Genomic DNA, 22,152 nt, shown 5'->3' with positions numbered 1-22,152 from the left:
GGCTAGAAAAAGCCCAGGTAAAACATGGAGCCATCTCTCCATGAGCAGTAACTCATCTGAGGGAGAGAGTTCTTGATAACAAGATCCCTGACCAAGCCACTACATTAAGCTGGTTTGTAGGTCCACTCTTCCTATGATTTTCAGTGCTAATTCTCACACAGGGGAAGCATTGGAGAGCAGCATTTTCCTTTGCAGAGGGTAAAGCCTAGCTTTTCTTGACCTGCTTCACAGGACCACATGCCCTTAGTAAGTCCTGTTGGAGGTGTTCACTGAGCCCAGTACCTGACTATGGGATGTTCTTTGGCATGTTGTATTGGTAATGATTTAATTCCTAGGCAATGTGACAAGTCTGTTGGCCACCTGTTTGCTCCAGCAGCATCGTCAACCTACGGTGAAGCAGCTGGCCCATTAACTCTGCCTTGTAGGTGGAACTCAAGGGTTTTGCTTCACCATCATGCTCCTCATATCTCTAGCAGCAAAGGCTACAGGAGATAGATGTGGACCATTATATGGACTCTGAAGAACAGAGATCAGAAGCTATTGGACTTTGCGGGGGAAACAGGCCTATTAGTTGGCATGGTCTCCAGACAGTATTAGGCGTGGTCACCAGCCTCCTGGTGTAATATTTGGCTCCTATTCCTATGAAATGAAGCCAAGGTCACAGCTTTCATTGCTGTTTCCACCTTTATATCTTTATTACTGCAGTGCTCATAGGGGAAAAAAAAAAAAAAAGGCAGAATTTCCATTGCCACAATATATTGGCCTCATCTACTTCCACCTATTTCCATAACCCCGGTCAGCACCTCTGAGTGTCATCATTCCTCCTCTCTTTGGTTATACCCCTGGTCCTTTCCTCCTTTTGGCATTCAGCTAGCTCATTTCAGCAGTGCTTGGTCTTCTGTCCTGCTGGCCACACTGATTTTGGAGGTTGTCGGTGAGAGCCAGCCAGTGTGGTTTGGCATGTTGGTAGCTACTCTCTCACTCCAGCTCCCTTTGAAGAGAGACTCAGGGGAGCCCCAGCCATCTCTTCTGGCTCAATGGGAAGAGACTCCACAGCAGTGGTTATTCTGTGAAACCCAAACTGAAATGGAAATGGCAGGCAATCTGGGGCTTGAGGTGTCAGGTTTCCTTTATCTGAAAAACTTGCATTGTTGACTTTTGGCAACCGCACTCTGGCTTTTTACCAAAGGCATCTTTGCATAAGCCTCTGAATTTGCAAAGTGTGTATTTTTGGATTGCCACGGGAGTGTTTCCTGGACAGTTTTTATGTTCTGTGATAGGTCCGTTAGTAATTCAGGTTAATGCTTCTTGAGTTGTCAACAGTAGCTAGGGCTTTTGGAAATACTTTGCCCATGCTGCTTGCTTTCTTCAGATATGGGGCTAGGGAGGGGAAATGATGGATTAAGCTCAGGGAGACTCAGAGCAGCAGTTCACCCCTTTCCTTGGGCTTAGTATGGACGTAATACGCTCAGTCTCCGGTGAATCAGCCAGAGTTGCGGATGATACGAGTCCGGTTCCCAGCATTAACCACGGCAGCGGTTGAAACAGCGCTGGCCAAAGCCTTGCTCCTTCAGAATGGGTTTGCTGCCTTTGAACTCCTCCTGGCTCGGCATGGGTTTGTGCTGTGGCAGGGGTTGGAGCCAGCCTGGCTCTCCCAGGCCACACAGCACCCGGAGCCTGTGTCATCCTCTGTGCCAGCCTTGGCCTCCGGCAATTCCAGTTGTGGGTTCCTCCTTTTCATTTTCCCAGGGCTTGCTTGCTCAATAGAGAAGTGTGATCTCAAGCAGAGTCACACTCTGTAACATGGCAGCTCTCCCTGCATGCCTGTGCAAGCACAGCCGATTCACCTCAACCATCGGGAGTGTAAGTCTCCTAGCTGGGGTGGGATGTCCTCTTTGAGAGCCCAGGGCCTTGCTGGAAAAAGAGGTTTGAATGACAGTGTGACAGAGTTCAGAGCCATCAAGAAAGCCCATCCAAATGGTTTGCTTCCTCAGAGCAGAGGAGTCGCTCCATCCCTGAATGCCAAGTGACTTTTTAATTTTTATGTCTACCACATTAGACTTCCCAGAGGGTCCCTGAGATGCTTTTTCTTGCAGTGAGACATGGATGCATCTCTTTCTATTTGGAGATTATCCTGACAGATAGCAGAATGTGTGGGAGCTTGCTACCCAATATGCAAAAGCAGATGTACTTTTGTTGGTTGGAGCTGGCTCTTTCCAGCTTCAACTGTGTTTGTAGCTATCTGCAGAGCAGATATTCAGGGTTTTGTTGGTATTCATTAGGCACAATGGACTTACTGAAGCACCCAGAAATGGTGCTGTGTTCAGTAGAGCTGTGTTAAATCTCCATTAGCCTCGAGGACCTCAGGGCTGATTTCCAGGTAATGATTGGCGTGTGGTGTCCTGCTTCAAGCCCCCCATGGTGTAGATGGTCACGGGGGCCTTCAAAACCAGAAAGAAGGGTATCGCAAGAGCTGGATTTCTTTGAGGTACTATGGGATACCTGTGCAGTCATCTGCCACCCATTTTCATTCCTCCTCGTTAATTTTATTTTCTTTCTTTGTAGATTGAGGGGAAATAAGGGTTCCCAGGCAGGGTCAGGGGCACAAATACTGGTAAGGGAAACAAAAAGTCCCCGGTTCCAGCTGCTTATGACTCCCAGTTTTAGAGTACCAGCAGGTATGTGAAAGCCCAAAAGCTCCCATTGCTGGTCAGTAACCTTATTTAAGTTGGCACAACGTAACTGGAACAACATCCTGCACCTTCTGGATGTTTTTAGTGTATTTCTGTTTCTGACCAAATGGAGTTTACAGGTATTCCGATTCAAATTCTTACAGGTTTTTATGTTAGAAAATGATAACAATACCCCATTATTTTCTACTCCAAGTGTATGCATTTTAAAATAAATATAATTGCTTAAATATGTAGCCTTCCCATCTGAATGGCAAAAAGGCCAGTTACATTTGATATTAAAGTTATATTAAGTTGCAAATTAACATTGTTTTAGTGGTTACTGGTAAATGAGAACCTGAGCATCTTTCAGGAAACAGCTGATGCGGAAATGCAAAACAAAGGGGGTTTAAAATTAATTATTTAAATTGGCATGTCCTATTACATTATTTAAACCAGAATATAAATCTGCCTAGCATAGGTTTGACTCAAATGGGGATCTCTCAGTTGTGGATTTACGAGCATAAGTTACAATTAAAAAAAAATTACAGTATCTGATCAAGATTGTAATATATAGTATTTATAATTTCTACCAAGTATTTGATTTGATGGGAACCAAACTGGTGCTGCCATTGCCAAAAGCCGATCCTCATCATTTATTTTGTGGTCGTATAAATTTTCCTTTGCCTGCTTCTTTAGTGGTATCCCAAATTGTAACTCTTTTTAATGGTCAACCTATCTTGGCTTGAATTTTCCCATGCCTGAGGTCCACAATGCTGATTTAGCAGAACACAAACTTTGAAGAAATTTCCTTTTCTCTGTGCTGTTTATTATATCCTTTGCTTCGCGTGTAGACCAAGCTCTGAAGCTTAGGTCAACGAGAAACCACCGTTGTGGTCAGGCTGGCTCATGGGAAGTGGCACTCAAATGGTTCCAGTTTGTTTTTCTCCTGGGTCTGGGATGATTCCCACAGGTCAGGCCGGCAACTTCTGGCTTTTGAAATTGATGTAGATACCTCCCAAATAACGTGTCCTTTTTACCTGTGTCTGCACGATGGTGGTTCTTACTCTAGGCAGGGTGAATGGTCCTTCAAGGAGAACTAGGGTGGGCTTAGCGCTTACTCGGACCGTTTGGGTTTGAGCTTTTCCAAGGCAGACGTCAACAACTTGTCAGCTATAAAGAGAACATGAAATAATATTTTACGTTCTTTTTTTTTTTTACTTTATAAAGTTAAATAAGTGCTCCAAGAAAGTTTCTGTGTTTGTTTATTCAATTCCTTAAAACCTTGGAATCCAGACCTATAAATACAGGCTGACTTCATGTTTACAATTATGATTGCTCTCACTTGAATTGATTGACGCTACTTGTAAAAAAAAAAAGGTATTAAGGTATGTTTAGATCTGCAGGAAAAGATTAATATTCTTCCTGTTACAATATGTTGCTCTTGTACATAAGGGAAAGCCAGTGTGAAAATATCAACCTCTCTGACTTTTCTAAACCTAGGAAGCCTGTTTGCCAGCTATCACGGAAGTAAAAGGAAGGACTTCGCAACCAGGCTTAAGAGATGTAGCTTTTCACAAAGTTAGCAGCTGTATTGCAAGCTTAATAGTAGTTGGGTATCAATGTTAAATAAAGAGTCAGCATTTCTTACAAAGAATTGTGGCCTGACACAATTATTTTCTTATTGGGGATTTTTAATGTAATTTCTGCATTGCAGATTTCTAGCTGGAGTTTTGCCCTAATTCTTTTTAGAAGATGATGTAGGCTTACTAATCCATGTGAGTTTTCTTAAGAAATGTAACCACGTTTCAGATTTACAAAATTATCCCTGAATATCACCTGCAGCTGAATTTAACCAATTTAGAAAACTTTTGCCTCCTTGTTAGGAAATACCCTTCATTCAAACTTGAAAAAATAGATGCGGTAAGAATTATGTTTCCAAGTCTGTGTTTACAAACCTAAATCAATGATTTGGTTTTTCTCAAATGTTCAGGTTGCAGAAAGTTTACCAATTTAATTAATTAAGTTTATTATGTTGGAATATGATGCCATGGCTTTGAGTGACTCAGAATGGAGTAAAAACTAACAGTTAAATTTAAAGCATCATTTGTTTATAAACCAGAAATGTGTCCAAATAAATTTGCATCTGCCAGATTTTTAAACTGTGACAATGCAGTTTTGATTTACGTTCCTTTTTGCTGAATAAAATGGCTTAATTGCATTACATAGTATTAAAGCGAATATTTTATATAAAGCTAAGCCGGGTACTTTTAGGCAAACATTATTTTTGCCTTGACATACATGCAAAAATGTTTCCCACTTAAAGGAAAGTGGTTGAAGGAATTTGGATTGGGTAATTTAGGTTGAACTGTTGAAAGCAAAGTTGCTTGCTTAGGCATCAATCCAGTCAAAACTCGTGCACATCTTTAAATCTTTTTAAACTTTCTGCAGTCTGCGTAGCCTGTGAGACCTCTACTGACATGGATAAAGTAACAAGCATGCAACATCTTTCCCGAGTTGGATGTATGTACCCTACCATCACATGCACTTGAATTCAGCGTGTTTAATTGTGCTTCCAAATAGAAGACCTGGGGCACCGCAGAGATTACCTGATCACACCAAAATGCTCAGCTGGTGGTCAAAAAAGAGATTTCCTTGCTCATCTATGCCTATGCTTGTGGGGGAAAAAAAAAAAAGAGGAATGTTTTGTTGCTTTTAACATCAGCTTCATTGGATTGGTTTGTCTCACTAGTGCAGTTGTGACGCAGTGTTGTGTTTTATCAGTGCCCACCCCCAGCAGAATTCTTTGCTTAAGAGGAGGCAGATTTTCACCTACTGAATAAGGCTGTGGACTCACATTGATGCTTCTCGGTGTTGTCTTGTGTGTTCTCCTGTGCCGGAGTGAATTTTATCCCCGGACTGCCTGGTGTAAGTTATAGCCCTCTTTCTATCCTCTGGAAGTTTGCATGTTCAGATGTGACTGTGCTGAATGATAGGATGTCTATTTTAGATTTCAGCCTGTGTTTACAATCAGGAGGGTGAGTTGCTGGAAGAACTTAGCTCCTTTTTCTTTTGAAACAACTTTTAAATACTGGGTGAGTTTTAAAGATTTCTCTGCATGGCTTTCTTTTATCAAATGTGTTTTCCATAACCATGAGAACTTGTTTTCTCTGAATGGATCTTGAAAATCTGTAGTGTCGAATCATAAAAACCACTTGCTTGTTAGAAAGACTTTGTTCAGGCACTGAAGGATCAAATTGTCCTTTAGTTAGAGGAAAAGATATTTATCAGCAAATGCACAACAAGCACTTGTTGATACTTTACCTATCTAACTTGTTTGTAGAATTGCTGTTTAAATGTGACTGCTGTCTGTGTTTTCAGAGAATGTTTTCACCAACAGAATGCTAAATATTTTATATGCATTTTTGACCTTTCAGTGCTGGGCACAGAGTTTGATAGGGACTAAGAAAATGAAGCATCGTCTGGAAGTTTTGGGAGCTGGTGGTGACAGCAGTCCCCCTCTGCGATGTTAAACTGGGTGGGAGTCCTTGGAAAGCTATCAACTTCTGTCTTGTTTCCATATCGAGTAGTAGCGTGAAGTATGCTTAAGCACATTGTGAACATGTTAAAACAGGAACTGATTGACACAAAAACTGCTTCTGCAGATGCGGTAACTGATTTTTTTTTTTTTTTTTTTTTTTTTTTAAGTCAAGGGTGCTTTTTGTGTACTGGAGCATTAAACTTGCATCATGCTTGGCCTTGTGACAAGTCCTGTGCACGTAATGTAGAGCCATATAGGGATGTTAGCCTTGAACCACTTGAATTAATACCACCTTTCATATCATAAGTGTAGTATTAGTAATTTAAAGTAGATAATTTGCGAGCCGTGTGGCCTGAGAACAAACTGGAAATGATAAGGGACTATTGGTGTGAATGATGTTAGTAGCTTTGGTCATAAATCAGGCTTGGTTTCTCTGCAGTGCTGTGTTTAGTACCAATAGACTGGAATGCCAGATCTGGTATGAGTTTATATACATGGGTGGGAAGCCTGACAGATCAGTTTTATGTAAAGAGCAACACAGAGAAATTAGAGAGGTATGGAATAACCTCCTAGAAGCTGCTGTCTGGTAAGCATTTTAGACAGACTTGTCAGCCACTGGTAACTAGAAGTGAACCTGCCTGTCAGTATAAATTCAATGCCACTGTCTATCATGAAACGGCTGCTGTTTTCAACTCTGCAGGGGAAAAGACATTGTCCTCTGTCTGTCTTGTCATAATGCAAAGTGGAGTAGTTGTAAGAGTTATCTTGAGAAATGCTACACTAGCTGCTGTCTTTTGATTTTTGCTCATACTTGGGCAACAACAAAACAGTTATAAGCAGGACCTCACAAAATCTCTGTCCCATCCGGAGTAGGAGAAAGTTTTCAACTGCTGCATGGGGCAACTTCTGAGAGCAGAAGAGCTGCATACAGCATGATTTATATGTGGTATAAGCTGCATACGGGATGATTTATATACCTTTCAATGTTTCACGAGCGCAGTAGGTTCTTCCCTAATTTTCTGTGAAGAGAAGACTAAAGGACATTTATGGGGTCTCTGCTTGTTTCCTTTATGTCACACAGTTGGACTGCAGGTGGGGAATGCACTCTGATTGCTTCCCTAGACTTTGAACTTCGTCCTGAGCTTTTATTTAACCGTTCGTCCCCGTTGTTAGATCTTTCTGCATTCTCTTTAGCAGCGATTTGTTTGGCAAAAAAAAATAACAACGGACAACTTTGTTTTTCAAATTTCTTATCATTTTTTTCCTAAAAACTTGTCTAGGCTTAGAAGTGAACTGTGAACAGTTTCCAGAAGAGCTGTCTTCGTAAATGTCCGTATATAAACATGTCCTAAAATGATCTCATGGTTACCAGGAGATCCTGACTTTTTCTTGAGGATTCACTTGCCGTTCTGCGTGAATCAAGGTGCTTCCTTACCTAGGTTTTGTTTTCATCTCTGCCTTAGGGAAGAAATAGCACTTTGTGTTGACAGAGTTATAACAAGATGTTTAGCTAGCAACAAAATAAAGTCTGAGGGGGGTGTCTGGATCATCTGCCAGCGAGGCAGCAGGACGTGCTTAGCATTTCCAAAACTCCGATTTTTCTTACTGAGGTACAGGGTCTGTAAGTTTCTAAGACCACTTAAACAGTGAAAAGCTTCAACTCAGACCTCCTAAGTATGATATTCTAATTATGGATCATAAGAAAACTGCCTTAATGCAGAATTAGCTTCTTACAACTTGAAATTTAATCTCTACACATCTCCCTTTGCTCTAACAGCCATCAGAGATGCACGCTCCAGCTTCAGGTCCTGCAGCTCCCCGGTGCTAACTAACACAGCTCCTCTGCCCTGCTAATGCCCAAGGGTGAGTTTGCAGCACGGCCACTGCAGTGCAGGCTGGGCTGGTTCAGGAAGAGTTATCCACAGTGTAAACAGAAAAATGAATTTTTCCACCCAGTGTCTGCTGCAGGAGCGTTGCACACCTGACTGCGGAGCCCTTGGTGGAGAGGCAGTATCAGTCCCGCAGGTAAATGCAAGGATTTCCTAGCATCTAGTGGGTCAGGTTGAATTGCATTTGGCATGCATAGAGGCATGTTGAAGAGATACAAATAAGCGCAGGAGAGAAGCAGGCTAGTGACTTCCAGCTGTCACGCAGAGAGCAGAAGATCTGCCATTCCCTACTGTATGGTGTTTTTTCCAGTTTCTTTTTTGTCCCAGTAACAACATGAAATACCACAGGCTCTTGGGTTAGATTAGGTGATGAGGGGCATAGCTCAGCGTGTCTGAGCATGCCAGATGTATTTTGGGCTCTAGAAAGAAGCATGCTACAAGATTTAGTCTGTATTTAGTCACTGGCCTACTTTGCAGGATATTTTGCATTTCTGAAAACTTTCTCAGCAGAGATGTACCCTTTTTTTTTTTGCTTTCTTTCTTTAAACATTTAACATCTCTTACGGTTATTTAAGGTTGAAATTAGTAACACCTAGCCATTCAAATGCTGCCTTCATGTTAATTTTTAAAGTGTGTTTATTCCCCTTCCTTTTTTCCTTTTGATTTTCATTGTGTTAAAGACAAGGCTCGACTGTTGCTGTGCTCTGTCAACGGTGCATACGCAGTGGGTGTCAAGTTGAGCCTCCCAGGTTTTGGAGGAAGCTCTATTTTGAACTGTCGCCCTGCATAAAATGACAGGAGGGGTGACTTCTTACTTAAGACATCCTTTTCTCCCGTGGCCATATATCCCATTTCACAGGGAGGGAGTTTATGTAGCTGTCTCTCTGAGCTGTTTGCCAAGAGCCCTCCTGACAGACTTTGGGAGACTCTTTGGCTTTCACAAGGAGTCTCAGGAGCACACATACACACACTTGAAGTCTTAATTTCTTTGGGACCATCTGGAGTTCTCCCTCCTCCCAGGGAGGCTAATAAAGGCAACCTTGTGACTTAGTGGTTTATTTTGGAAGCTGCAGGAACTCGCTGTGGCTGGAGGACCCAGATTTGGCAAACGTTGTCCCATGAACTCCATTGTGGTGGGGGAATGTCACAATCCCCCTGTTCTTCCTTATCCCAGAAATTGGGTTGCCGCAGTAAATTGGTAGGTTGGTTGATAAGTGGAGAAAAGACAGATCTCTGTTGGGAATAAGGGTGTGCTTTCATCTTGTGGGTCTGAAGGAAACGGGTCTCTTATAATCACAGGGTATGTGGATGCATGCATGGATCTCAGTCAGCTTTGCCCATTTTCAGCAGAGGAAACTGGGGCACCGAGGCTAACTTGGCAAAGGTACTGTGTAAATCCATGCAGGATGAAGAATTTAATCATTAATCTCCAGTATAAAGGAAGGACCGTAGTCCAGAACTTCATCTCCTAGCAAAAATCTGACATACATAATAGAAGTTTTTAAACAAATGAATTTAATGGAGTTTTGTCTTCCTTCACAGGCAAACAAGTGCTAACTCTAATTGTTTCTTCCAAATATTGTTAGCCTTTTCTGTCCTTGTCAAGTCCTTTTCCACTCAATGGGCTGAGTGCTCATGAATTATAAAAAGGCAACAAGTCTTCAAACATAAATGTATTGGTGCTTCGTTTTCTCATGTTATCTCATAGTATAAAAATCCTTATACAAATGTTTTTAGCTGTTAAGACCTTCCGAGATGTTATTTTGGAGTGTAAGGCATTCAAGGGTTGATGTCTGCTCCATGTCTGGAAAAGACTGGAGCAGCAGTTGTTCAGCCAGTTTGGAGCCTGGAGAAAGAAAGAGGGACATCTTTTCTGCTGAATATGTATATTTAGAGAAAGCATCAATCCTTGACATCAACTTAAGGGTTTTCTTGGAAACACTTACATATAGATGTGATATTTTCCTGTTGGTTGTTCTCAAGGATCCAGCATTTCAGGAATATGCAAAATCTCTTTTAATTTTTAACTTTGCCATTATTTCAGAGGTTTCAGAGACCCTTCTTCATCGCTACCGCAGGACCTACATTGCATTAGGGTCATCAAAAGAAATTAAGCATGGCCTTGAAACTGTGGATGTGGGTATATTGTGTGAGACTGAAGCGACTGTGGGGAAACTGAGAGAGAGCAGGAGGTGGGCTTGGGGATTTTTGTCTGATATCCCCTGATCTCTTGAAATGCTTTTTAAAACGTATGGAATTGGGTGATGGATATTTGCTGCTAAATGTTCATTTAACCCCTTGCCACCTCCAAAATGGCACTTTTCTGGAGCCAAACAGCATGGATAGGAAAGCAGAGGGTGGTATGGGATGTCTTCGTGGCAGCTGCTAGCAGAAGAGGAGCAGCCCTCAGAAGAGGCAGATGGTTTGGGCAAATTTGCTTCTAGCTTTTGACCATCATGACATCGGTGTGGGCCTTATCGCTCCGCTTAGCAGTCTTTTGGATGGTGAAGGTTTTATTTTTTAAAGTCCCTTTCTTTCTGCCCATTTTTTGGTTTGGAAGAGCTCACTCTTTTTTCAGATTAGCCTAATTAAGGACTAATTAAGATGTAATTCAAAAGGCGATCATAAAACTGAAACTATCAAACGAACTACTAAAAGATATCTCTAACAATGGTTTGAATATAATAACTGTTAGTAATTGGTAATGATCTATAGGAAAGAGCAGAACGCTCAACTTTTTAGTTAAACTGGTTTTTATAGTCTTCTCTAGAACTGAAGGGATATATGGGAATATTGCAATTCTTGTGCTGTTTCAGTGACTGAGAAGCTGTAAGAAAATTGTATTCCTACTGCATGGGAATTGATAACAGTAATAGATGAATATTAATGCTCTTCAAGAGTATTTTCAGTGGCGTTTCCGAGACAGACATATAGATAAAATCATTTTTCAAAGGAGTGCATCCCTGGCTGTAGCTAATAAAATGGTGAGAGCTCTGCTGAGGTCGGTGGAGCTAGGTGATGTACATCAGCTGGGAATTCAGGCTGTATGGTATGGTCTAGATATTCTGCATGTCTTATATTCACTGGGTGCAAAAAGCCAGGAAGAGTCCTCCTTCTAGAAAGAGGGGTTATTGCACTGCTTGGTGAATTCAACACAAACAAAACCCCCAACCTTTCTAAATCCTTTTAAATTGCTCAAAAGATTTTCTCCGTCAGTGATACTGCAAGAAACATATTGCTTTAGAGGTGACCTAATTTTAACCTTTTCTGAATTGCTTTATGATTAGAACAGTCACATGCCGAGGTAGGACCCCATTAGTGGGTTTAAATCATCTGTTTACTTGTGAAAACACACATTGTTACGGGCTCCACTGAGTATTCCTTTTTTTTTTTTTTTTTTAATTTTCTTTTTTTTTTTTTTTTTTTTTTTTTTTCTGTTGCAGGACAGAACATCGCAGTTGTACCAGTTTGGGAGCAAAATATGGAATATGTTTCACTGCTGACCGAAGGCAGCCAAATGAACAGTATTTATAGTAGTTTGAAAATCAGCAGTTAGCAGTTTCTTCACATTCTAACACTACCCAGCACTTTCCAGAGAGAACTCATTGTTTACAAGAAATCTGCTTTCCAAATCCGTTGCGGTGCCCTCCAGCCTTGACTATTAACTATTTGCAAAGGGGAAGCTAATCTACGGTTTGAGGAAAGATGGCAATGGATGAGTACCTGTGGATGGTCATTGTGGGTTTTATCATTGCTTTTATTTTAGCCTTTTCAGTTGGTGCAAACGATGTTGCCAATTCTTTCGGAACGGCTGTGGGCTCTGGTGTTGTTACTTTACGCCAGGCTTGCATTTTGGCTTCAGTTTTTGAAACCACTGGCTCAGTATTACTGGGAGCAAAAGTAGGAGAAACAATTCGGAAAGGTATCATTGACGTTAACCTGTACAACAGCACTGTCCCACTGCTGATGGCAGGAGAAGTGAGTGCAATGGTTGGTAAGTAATACTTTTCTATTCCAAGTAACATGTATTTGTCATCCTGTTTGTTGTGAATATTGTTAATTAAGTCTTCCCGTCTTCTGGACTTGCACGTCTGATTTTGTGTGAATGCAGGGACCTGTATTCCTTTTTTAGTCTCCTATGTTTTTTAAATGCTTCTAATAATTTACATTTTTCAGTGGTTCAGCCATTTAACTAATAGAAGAAATTTTTTTTTTAACATAGTGGATCATATATATGTATTCCTAGTGTACTGTAAAAATTATTTTGGAGATTTTTATGATGGTAAATGGAAAATATGTAAGCATAGCATTTGTGACTATACAGAAGATCCTACAGAAATAGCAGTTTGCAGTGAATATATACGAGAAGAAATTACCTAAATAATTAAAAAAAAATTACAGAAAATCCAAACATATTTCTTAAACTGATTGTCTAGCTGTGCGATTGCAATTAATCGTACACTTCACCCTTGCACATGGCAAAACTAAAGGAGCAGTGAAGATAGATGGTCACACATTTCAGGTCTTTTCAATTTTTCTGACTCAAACCAACAGCAGTTCAGTATACCTTAGAATCTGCTCTGCTTTTGTTTGCAGTTAAATTAATCTCTGTTAGAACAAATAGCATATTCTGAGGTAAGTAACATTAAGCCACAGTATTTACTCTTTGTTTATATGCAAGAGGCTTTGTGAGCTTTTGGAGAGCTCCCTCAAGAATCAATACCAAACCTGCTTTTAAAGGGCAGGAGGCAGCAGGAAGGAAACCCTTTCACTGTGGGAGAGGCAGCCCAGGCGAGGGGCCAGCCTGCGCATCCCACCACCACCTCAGTCTGACAGGTCCGTGGCATCCCATGACAGGGCAACGTGATTTATACAAACATTGCTGTGTCCTCTGTTTGAAAGAGATGCTCCACTCAGAGATTTTCTTCCTTAAACCTCAGTAAACCTAACCTAAATATTAATTCCACCTACCCCCCTCTAACCTCCCCACAGTTTTCAGGCAGGACCTGCATGTGAGATAGGTGAATCTGTGCAGAGGTCTACTACATGTGGTTATTTTCCCATTTCTTTGGGGAAATGGGAAAAGTTTGCTGTAATTTTAATGGATCAAGATGGGCAGTGAGTGCCAGTTTCTGGACTTGTCTGAGGTGGCTTTGTGTGCTTGAGAGTGGGGAGGTGGTTCCCTTGGGCTTTTGCAGCTCCTGAGCCTCCTGAAAGTTGTCCACCTTCCCCTGCCCAAGGGGAAGAGGGGTTGGTTAGCGAGAAATCACCGCTGGGACTGCAGCCACTTCCCCAAACGGTCCCTCTGTGAGGCTGCCAACTCAAACCACATCAAATGCTTTTGGGCACCCCCCATCAGTTCCTCTTTACCGATGTCTTGCGAGGTCAGCTGCAGATTTCTGGTCTTTCCCTCAAGCTGTAGGGTGCCTTCTTAGTACCGCTCCACTTGCATCATTTAGCCTTCTGCTTCCTGAGATAGCTCCATTATTTCCCACGGGCGTGCGCCCAGCAGCAGCGCACACCATCTGAAATGTAAGTGACCTGCGTCTTTTGACCTTCACATTCTTGATCCTCCCGGACCCTGTTGAAGGAAGGGTCCTCTTCCTTTTCTGTATCTATTTCTGGCATCCTGATCCTGGCCGGGCAAAGTTTTAAGTCTCAGATGCCCCCCGTGGAGGCAACTGGCCAGAAGCTCAAAGAAAACAACTTATTTGCATGCGTATTTACATAAGCCTGTGTGAACTTCATGACCAGTTGCATTCCCTTCCTCCAGTAAGGGCATTAAGAAGAAATTCCTCATTTTAAATCTCAGAATTAATCACAAGTTACAAACTGCAGATTTCGATTTTTTTTCCCTGAAGTCCATCTCCAGCTTTTCTCTGGATGTATGATATTTTTTTCTGTGTTTTCTTTGAGCCTTCCTGGATGTTTTCTTTTCCTCTTTCTGTTTTTGCTCTGCATTTCCCGCCCTATTCTCTCATGCCTCATGATTGTGTTTTTGCGAATGGACTTAGCTTCTGAATTTCTATGAGGCTTAAATGAGTCAACAGTCTGGGAGAGACCAAAAGTCACTGTATCCTCTTTCCAGATGTTGGTGGAAGATCCTTTGATGCTTGCAGCAAACAGCAGATGGTGATTTTCAGGGCAACCTTCTCTCCTAAGAGAAAAGGAAGCAGAGAGCAACAGGATTAAGATTTTAAAACGTAACATTTTGTAATAATTTGTAGGGTATTAAAATGTTGTTTGTTAGGCAGTCGGGAAGTTAGGGACTGTTGCTCTTGGGAGTAAATTGTAGTACTTCCCTAGCCTTAACTAATTGCCAGGCTATTGTCAGGAATTGCCCGAGTGTTGTTCTAGTGGTCCTGGTGGGAGCTGAAGTCAGCAGCTTGTGCGGCCGAGGAGATGCCACTGACAGAGAGGACACCCCAGCCAGGATTAGCAAAGCAAAGTACTAACCCAGTCTTGCGGGTGCTCTGGTACCTGACGGGGGCTCGCAGCTGGCACACAGCACCGGAGCCTCAGGAGAAGGGATGCGCATGAGGGGAGCATGAAACCCACCCTGAGCCGAAAGACGGTGCTGGCGACTCTTGGTCAGGGCAGTCCGCAGCCAGCCCTCTTTCTTTAGGAGATAGCAACCACGAGGAAAGGCTATGCGGCCATGGCGTCAGCGGGCATGAAGAGTCTGAATTTGGGGCTTCGTGACAGGTCTAGTGAGCCTTCTGCTTCCTAGGCTAGTTTGGCAAAGATAAAAATTGGGAGCATGCATTTTATGTTAAAGAGGGGTTAAGGCTTTGATGTAGGTAGTTAAGGCATTGCCAGCCATAGAGGGAAGTCCTGCTCTGGCTTGATTTTTATTTTCTTCTGTTCCTTAATGTGCTTCCTTAAACTTCTTTAGACCATGCATTGTCCCTCTCAGACCATCCCTCAGTCCTCCACAACTTTCCCTCTTGCTCTCCTGTTTGTTTTCAACATGAAGTTGATTAAATAAGAAATAGTGCCATACTTCCTCTATTTCCCCCCCCCCCCCAAGAACCCCAGCCCTCACTACACATTTGCAGTGCACCTGTGGCTTGGTTGCATTTTCCCTATTTTTTAGGCTGAGTATTTTGTAATTACATATCTAAGGCTGGCTTATCTGTTTATTTGGCTCTTTACAGATGTTACCATCTGTTTTCTCTTTCACCTCACTTCCACTTGCTGGTCTCTAAGTTCATGTCAGAATTTTCAAAGTGTATTTATTTTTATTTTAGTACAGGAGAAGAGAAGCCAAAAAATTAAAGAGCAGGTGTTCCTTGTTTGATCTAGAATTTCCAATAGCAATAGGAGTACCAGTTGTTTTGGGATAGTACCCCAGGAGAGATCAGTTTTACAAACTGGTTGACTTCCAAATGTAGCCACGTATGATGACAGCAAATCACTATTTGCAGATGGCTCCACTTCAAGACCTTCAAACCATCCTGTCCTGTTGGAATTGAGGATGGAGGCTGAGATTTTGAGTAACAGCGTATGTTCAGCGACCTTGCTTTATCACCTGCGTCTGCTGCAGATCTGTTAAGAGAGGTGGCACAAGCCAGAAAATACGGGATCTCTCATGGCAGTTTGATTGCTGCCATTGGGGCCTCTTGACACATGAAGATTTAGTCTTAAGGCCATGAAGTCTTAAGATGCAGAAGAGATCTTTCTAAGAATTCTCTAATGTTAGGTGACATCCACAGAAAGCTTGTGTCACTGCCAAAATTATTTTGGTGTCCTGAGGTTAGTGCCACTGCAGGAGGAGCAGGGAACCTGGGTCCTTGCAGTGTGACAGTGAGTCAGAGCACGGAGCTGCGTGCTCGAGGGCTCGGTGGCCAACTGTGGTCTGATCTAACTACTGGAAGTTGGGACTGAAAACAAATACAAGGCATACTCTCTGGCGCTTGGGGTTGGGTTTTTGGGGGGGGGGCAGTTCTGCACTCTTGACAAACATCCTTCCTTGGGATGTCTGTTGGGACACCAGACATCGCATTTACTTTATAGACCATTAGCCACCATCCCTTAGTTCGGGGATCTTATTTCCTTATGCCAAAGGTATCTTTGGCTATTCCATGACTAAGGTAAGCCTTTTCTGCAGTTCTGAATTTCTCCAGTGCCACAATGAGCTGCAAATGAAGGCAGTGAGAGAGTCCTTATTCCCTCCTCAGTCCATTTTTCCTATAGAGGACTCCGGATGGCTGCATGTCACTGAGAAGAGACATAAAAACTCCCTGCCCCACAATTTGAGTCTTTCTGTGGTAGCATCTGAGTTTAGGAGCATGGGTAGTTCATTAGAGAAACGGTGGATGCCTCCTCACACTGATCACTTGGAGGCTTCCAGGTCCAGCTCTCAAGAACGAGGTTTTCTAAGCTTGATGCAGGCTAGGAGCAGTTTGTGTGTTTAATAAGACAGACTGTAAATAGTGAAAGCCTTCAAAAAAAAAAAAAAAGGCAGAACTGCAGAACCGTTGTGCAGCGTAAAGAGCTGTTAGTAATAAAAAAATCATAAGTAAGATGCAGCATTCAAAGCTGCTATTAGACTGTCTTAGTATCTGCTTTTTGAGACAGAACAGGAACAAAACTCTCTTTAGGAGATCTCTGTTGTGCATGTGGAGTGTAGGCAGTGCTCATAAAAGAATGTGGGTACATGGCAAAGAATTTTCTGCACAACATCATTGTTACTGTTGTTGTTTATACCATATGGTTGGTTTTTTATCTAGGTTCTGCTGTTTGGCAGCTGATTGCATCATTCTTGAAACTCCCTATATCAGGGACCCATTGCATCGTAGGTGCTACAATTGGATTTTCCCTGGTGGCAATTGGCACGCAGGGAGTCCAGTGGATGCAGCTTGTCAAGATTGGTAAGTGCTGTTTCTTTTTAGGCATGAGGGTATGTGAAATAGTGTGTGCTGCCTGCAAAAAACATTCCCAGAAATCTGCTTTGTGCTGATAGCACTCCCTCCTTAAATTATTTTCCACCCCAGTCTTGTCATTCAGAAGATGCACTGATGCCATGTTCCTTAAGGGCTGCAGTGTGTCTCCAGTGGAGAAAGGGGTAAGACGCAAGTTGCACTTCTCCAGCGGTAAGCTGAGGAGACATTGTCCCTCAGAGACATGCTTCAAGGTGACATTCCTCCTCTTCTAATTCTTTTCGTGGCAGCTCATACCACCTCGTCTCTTGCTCTCAACAATGGTAGCCATCATGTGAATGCCCACAGTCATGTTTCTCCACCCACCAGCTTCAGGGAGGCGAAAGCTGGGCATACAGCACATGTTTAAATCACAGCCTCCCACTGCCAAGATCAGCAGAGCCAAGCAGGGATGTGAAGGAGTTTTCATTATTATTGTTATGGAAGCCTTGTAACCCGAGTCACAGCCTAAACCCTGTATTAAAAGGATTTGATGCTGAAGGCAGGGAAATCCAATTGAGCTTAAGAGAAGCTGGAGCAATGTGGTTTTTTTTTAATTCTGTCAAAAGTAGAGGAGAGTTTGCAATGACAGCAGAATCAGTCTGTTAACTATGCCACAAATGATAAATCACTCTGGATGAGATTTCCAAAGCACTGCCCTAATCCAGTTTTATTGAAATCAGTGGGAGTTTTGCCACCTACTTCAGTAAAATCAGTCCTGGACACTTGCAAATCTGGCCTGCAAAAAATGTACATGCATTATTCATTACATTTGATGCTTCTGTGGCATTTTGGAAATCGAGACTTTTACCCTGTGAGCAGCATGGCATCCTGCTAGATGCAGTTGCTTTCCACTTGCTTGCAACATTCGTGGTCATGGTGATTAGGAAATTACAGGGCCTTCCTGGTCTGCTCTGCGTCAGACTACAAGAAACTTTCCTGATTAATTTGATTGCTAAACTTGCAGTATTATCGGGAAATGCTTTGGCTGATGTTTCTAATAGTGCCTAGCATTACTTTGACTTTCATGACTGTAAGTGGGCATCGAGTTGCACAGTTGTAAGTAAACATAGGGAACATTCATTCCACTTGTACACGAACTGTTTTAAATTTATTGCTCATTAACTACTTACTTAACTACTATGCAAGAATACTATTTGTTTCATGTTTCATTCTTTCTTTTCTTCGACACAGTTGCCTCTTGGTTTATTTCCCCACTGTTATCTGGTTTGATGTCTGGAGTTCTCTTTGTGCTGATTAGATTCTTCATTTTAAACAAGGTAAAGGAATCTCACTATTATAATGAGTGCTCATTATGAAGGCTGTGTTCTAATCTCCCATTTGAGTGCTGGCATGTCTAGAGTTGAAAGTTTGTGGCTTGTTTTTTGGACAGGAGACCAGTAATTTTTTAATAGCCCTTGGAACTGTACTTGCTCTTCGCAGTTCTGAAAGCTCAAAGTAATTTGACAAGTATTTGAGGCTTAGAAGGTGCTACATGATAATTAATATTATATATTCTGTTTGATTAAAGGATTGTTTCTGTATTAGTACAAACTTGTTGGTATTGACTTAGCCTCACGATAGCCGTTCTGACTGTTAATTAAACAGAACAGTCCTTCCTTGGAGATACTCTAATTGGTATTTCATAGCTGTGAAATTTTAAGCTTTGGTTTTCTAGCACATCAGACATTAGAAGATGGGCATCTGCATATTTCCTAGATTCTCAAGAAATCTGAATCGATGCGTTTTAGTGACCTCAGTCAAAAGTGGCAGCTTTGAGGTAACATCACTCCATATATCTCCAGTGCGGAAGACGATTTGCCTGCCACCCAGCATGAACTGGAAACCAGAACACTTTTATCTGCTCTTTTCATTTCTCTCACACCATTCAACTTGCTAAAAATAAGGGACACTATATTAGCAGTTACACAGGGATCTTAAATAGACAAGGGATTAATTCTTTTGCTATAAATAATGCCACCTGTAACCTCAGCTTCATCATTCTTTATTTCTGATGTAAATAAATGTCAGCGATAAAAGCAGATGATAAATTCGGACTCAGCTTTGAATTTAAAATTACTCAAGTTGCATAAAGGACGAGGAAAAGTTCCTCTATTGCATTCAAAAGCTAACAACTTAAGAAATTAGTCATCAGAATCACATGAACTCTGATATAAAAGCCACATATTTCAGCATTCAAGAGGCAGGAAAAGTTCAAGCTGAGGAAATTGTCTTCTGACAGCCATCTGTGCGATTCACAAAGTAGTAAGATCTGTAGAGCTTCTGGCGTAAGCAGGTAGCGACTTCCGCGGTGTGTGTGCATAGAAAAAGAGCAGCTTTTTAGCTTGCGAGTCTGTGGCCTGGTTGTAGGGGTTCATGCCCTTGTTGGGGGTGTCCGTGAACAGCTGGCCCTGCGGATACAGCCCGTGATGAATCACGCTTTGGGACTGGGGCACAGCGCAGGGCGGCCGCAGCCTTCTCTCGGCTCCCTTTTATAGCCCATGGCAGCAATAAACAAAACCACATTAGCCAGTCCTTAGCTTCGCCAGGCTCTTTGCAAACACGCGGAGCCCCTCAAAAGGCCAAAACAGTCTCCTCACAAAGGCTTTTTCCATGGCTCGCACGGTGCGTTTCCGCTGCGCCGTCAGCTGAGCTTTTCCTTGTGAGTGCCGAGGGCACGAGACCCCAGCAGGCAGCAGGCACAGCAGTGTGCTAAACATTGCACACTCCCTTTGTGTATGTTACCTGTTTAATACTGCCAGACACTTAATATTTCAGAGATTTCTGTTAGCTGGTGGAAAGCGCCAGGCTATCTCAGTCGAAACTGGGAGGTTAGGAATAAGGTTTTGCGATGGACGCGTTGCACTGATGCTTGTAGCCCTGCCCCAAAAATGTCAAAGCCCTGTCCTGCTCGGCTGTCCTTCAGTCTTGCTGACTGAAAGGGACTACCCATCTTGGAGACAAGATAGGCAAGAAGACACTGGCAGGAAGAAACCTGCCCCAGGGTCACCCAGCAGGTCTGCAGCCGACCTGAAAGTACAACCTGCCTCCCTAGTTCCCATTAACAGTGTCAAGCTTCCCCAGAGTGCTGGTGCTTGCCAGGAGCAGCGTTGTGGACTTGGGTGTAATCAGGCATCAGGTCACCATCCTTTCCTCACCATCCACCCAAAAGCCCCACCTGCCTGACGCTGACTCAGGAGCACGTGTTTTCCTCATGGCGGTTCATGCTGACATTAATCTGGTGGAAAATCCAGCTAACGTTTCCTTTTTTTCCCTGATTCCTATGCAGGAAGACCCTGTGCCCAACGGTCTCCGCGCACTTCCAGTGTTTTATGCTGCTACCATAGCTATTAACGTGTTTTCCATCATGTACACGGGGGCACCAGGTGAGTGAGCCATCCGCAGCAGGAGGCACGGGAAGGAGGCTTCCTGCAGTGTATAAGGATGCTCTGCCAGTGTGCTGTCAGGTAGCTGTCGACACTGCGCGGTTATCTCCTACGTTAGGAGTTAACGAGGGCAAGAGTAAATCATACACCTCCCCACATTTGTGCATGTGTTTTTGTGACTCCCTCCTGATCACTCCGGTTAGTGGGGAAGAGCGCAGCTACAAAGAAAGTCCCCCTTTAGAGGAAGGGGAAGTATTGAGCTGCCAGCTTCAGCTTTGTAAATCTGAGCTCTCGAAGGTATTTCAGGTACGTGCATCAAGGAGGGAAGGTTCAAAGCGGGCGGTAAGAGCAGGTGTAGGCTGTTTGCTCTCAGTCTAATGCTATAGCTCTGTTGAAATTAGCAGAGTCACTGTTCTGGCAGATCTGGCATGGAGCCTATTAATTAAATTTACTTCTTTATTTCCCTTCAGTGATAAGAAGCCCCGAGCCTGTTTCTGCATTGAATGCATCTTCTTTCTTGGGTGCTGTGTTTTCATTGCAGCTCAGTAGAAGGAAATGATACATGTCATTGTCAGGACTTTATTTGTATTTTTGAATAGTTGTATATTTTATGTGCATGTATATGTTTGTGTTTATTTATATTTGTGTTTATATTGAACTTATATTTATGTTTGTATATTTAGATTCACACATTTGTGTTTATATGTTTGCATTTATATATTTATATTTAACTTTACTTAAGCAGTGTATATGCAAACACGCATTTGCAGCAAAAGAGTTCAGAAAAAAGATGTTCAATGCTCTCGACTACTTTATTGAAGACTGTGGTCATTAAAAGTTATCTTTAGATTAGATTATTGCCCCAGAGCCATGAACGAACAGGCAAGTGAAGAGAGACTCCTGAACATGCCCCTGAATTAGGAAAGCAGGCTTAGAAAGTGACCTTTTTTGAATATAAATTTGTTTTCTCTAAAACCTGACGCACCAGATGTACTAGTGGTAGACTCTACTTCATAGCATAGCATTACTAAAAATTAATAAAAAGCTTGAGAAGTTCCCAATTTGAGGGTAACATAACTCAGCTATTCCTTATTCTTAAGTCTAACTGGCGACATATCCAAGATGTTTCACAGTAAGTCAGCTGTATAACCAACATTTCCTCATTAGTTGTACTGCAGAAGTAGGTCAGGCACTCTGCAGTGACTCATTAAGCAAAATAAATGAAATAAGAATCTTAATGTGCCTTCTGTTTCAGCTTAGCAGTTTCTAAAGTGTGTGAATAAAAAGATGTGACTCTGTTTTTGATGCTAAGGAAATACATATTTACTCTCCAAGGCCTCTGTCTTGGCAACATTTACTTACAGGGATGAATTAATCACGTAGGTTTCAAGATAGGTGTGCATACATGGGTTTGAAAGATCAGAGTCCAAGCTCTTTCTTCATTAAGGGTCTGGTCACTTAATTGAACAAGCGCAAGGAGCTCTTTTGGGGGGATACTTACGGGAACACAAGTTATTGATGTGATTGTGCATTGCAGGACTGAAACCTCAGCTCTCAAGTGCTACATTAAGCTATTATCATAAGCAAATAATGGCTTAGATCAAGTAAGCATCAGGCTTTATTGACCAGAGCAAAGGTCAGGTAAATACTTACCCTAATGGGCAACATGGTTTAACATGCATTAGTGCATAAAACCACTGCAAACTTGTTTTAGCAGCCCTGATGTGGGACTTTTACCCCTGACTT

At 42.3% G+C, this 22,152-nt stretch overlaps 1 protein-coding gene across 2 annotated transcripts in view; it reads left to right on the top strand.

Annotated features, from left to right (window-relative positions):
- Positions 1 to 5,540: 5,540 nt before the first annotated feature.
- SLC20A2 (solute carrier family 20 (phosphate transporter), member 2) overlaps positions 5,541 to 22,152 on the top strand; it is a 39,688-nt gene continuing 23,076 nt past the window's right edge. The window contains exons 1-5 of one of the 2 annotated variants that reach the window (XM_010586254.1): positions 5,541 to 5,597; positions 11,543 to 12,093; positions 16,832 to 16,972; positions 18,215 to 18,300; positions 20,310 to 20,406. In XM_010586254.1, coding sequence (XP_010584556.1) covers positions 11,805 to 12,093; positions 16,832 to 16,972; positions 18,215 to 18,300; positions 20,310 to 20,406 — 613 coding nt within the window. In that variant the 5' untranslated portion in view covers positions 5,541 to 5,597; positions 11,543 to 11,804. Of the gene's footprint in view, positions 5,598 to 7,979; positions 8,074 to 11,542; positions 12,094 to 16,831; positions 16,973 to 18,214; positions 18,301 to 20,309; positions 20,407 to 22,152 lie in introns of those variants that run through there. The other variant, XM_010586253.1, reaches the window with a different exon arrangement.

This window comes from Haliaeetus leucocephalus, unplaced genomic scaffold (assembly GCF_000737465.1).
Source record: "Haliaeetus leucocephalus isolate CR32 unplaced genomic scaffold, Haliaeetus_leucocephalus-4.0 Scaffold140, whole genome shotgun sequence".
NCBI classification, from domain to species: domain Eukaryota; kingdom Metazoa; phylum Chordata; class Aves; order Accipitriformes; family Accipitridae; genus Haliaeetus; species Haliaeetus leucocephalus.
Note: the sequence above shows the minus strand (reverse complement) of the source record. Positions and strands in the feature narration are given on the sequence as shown.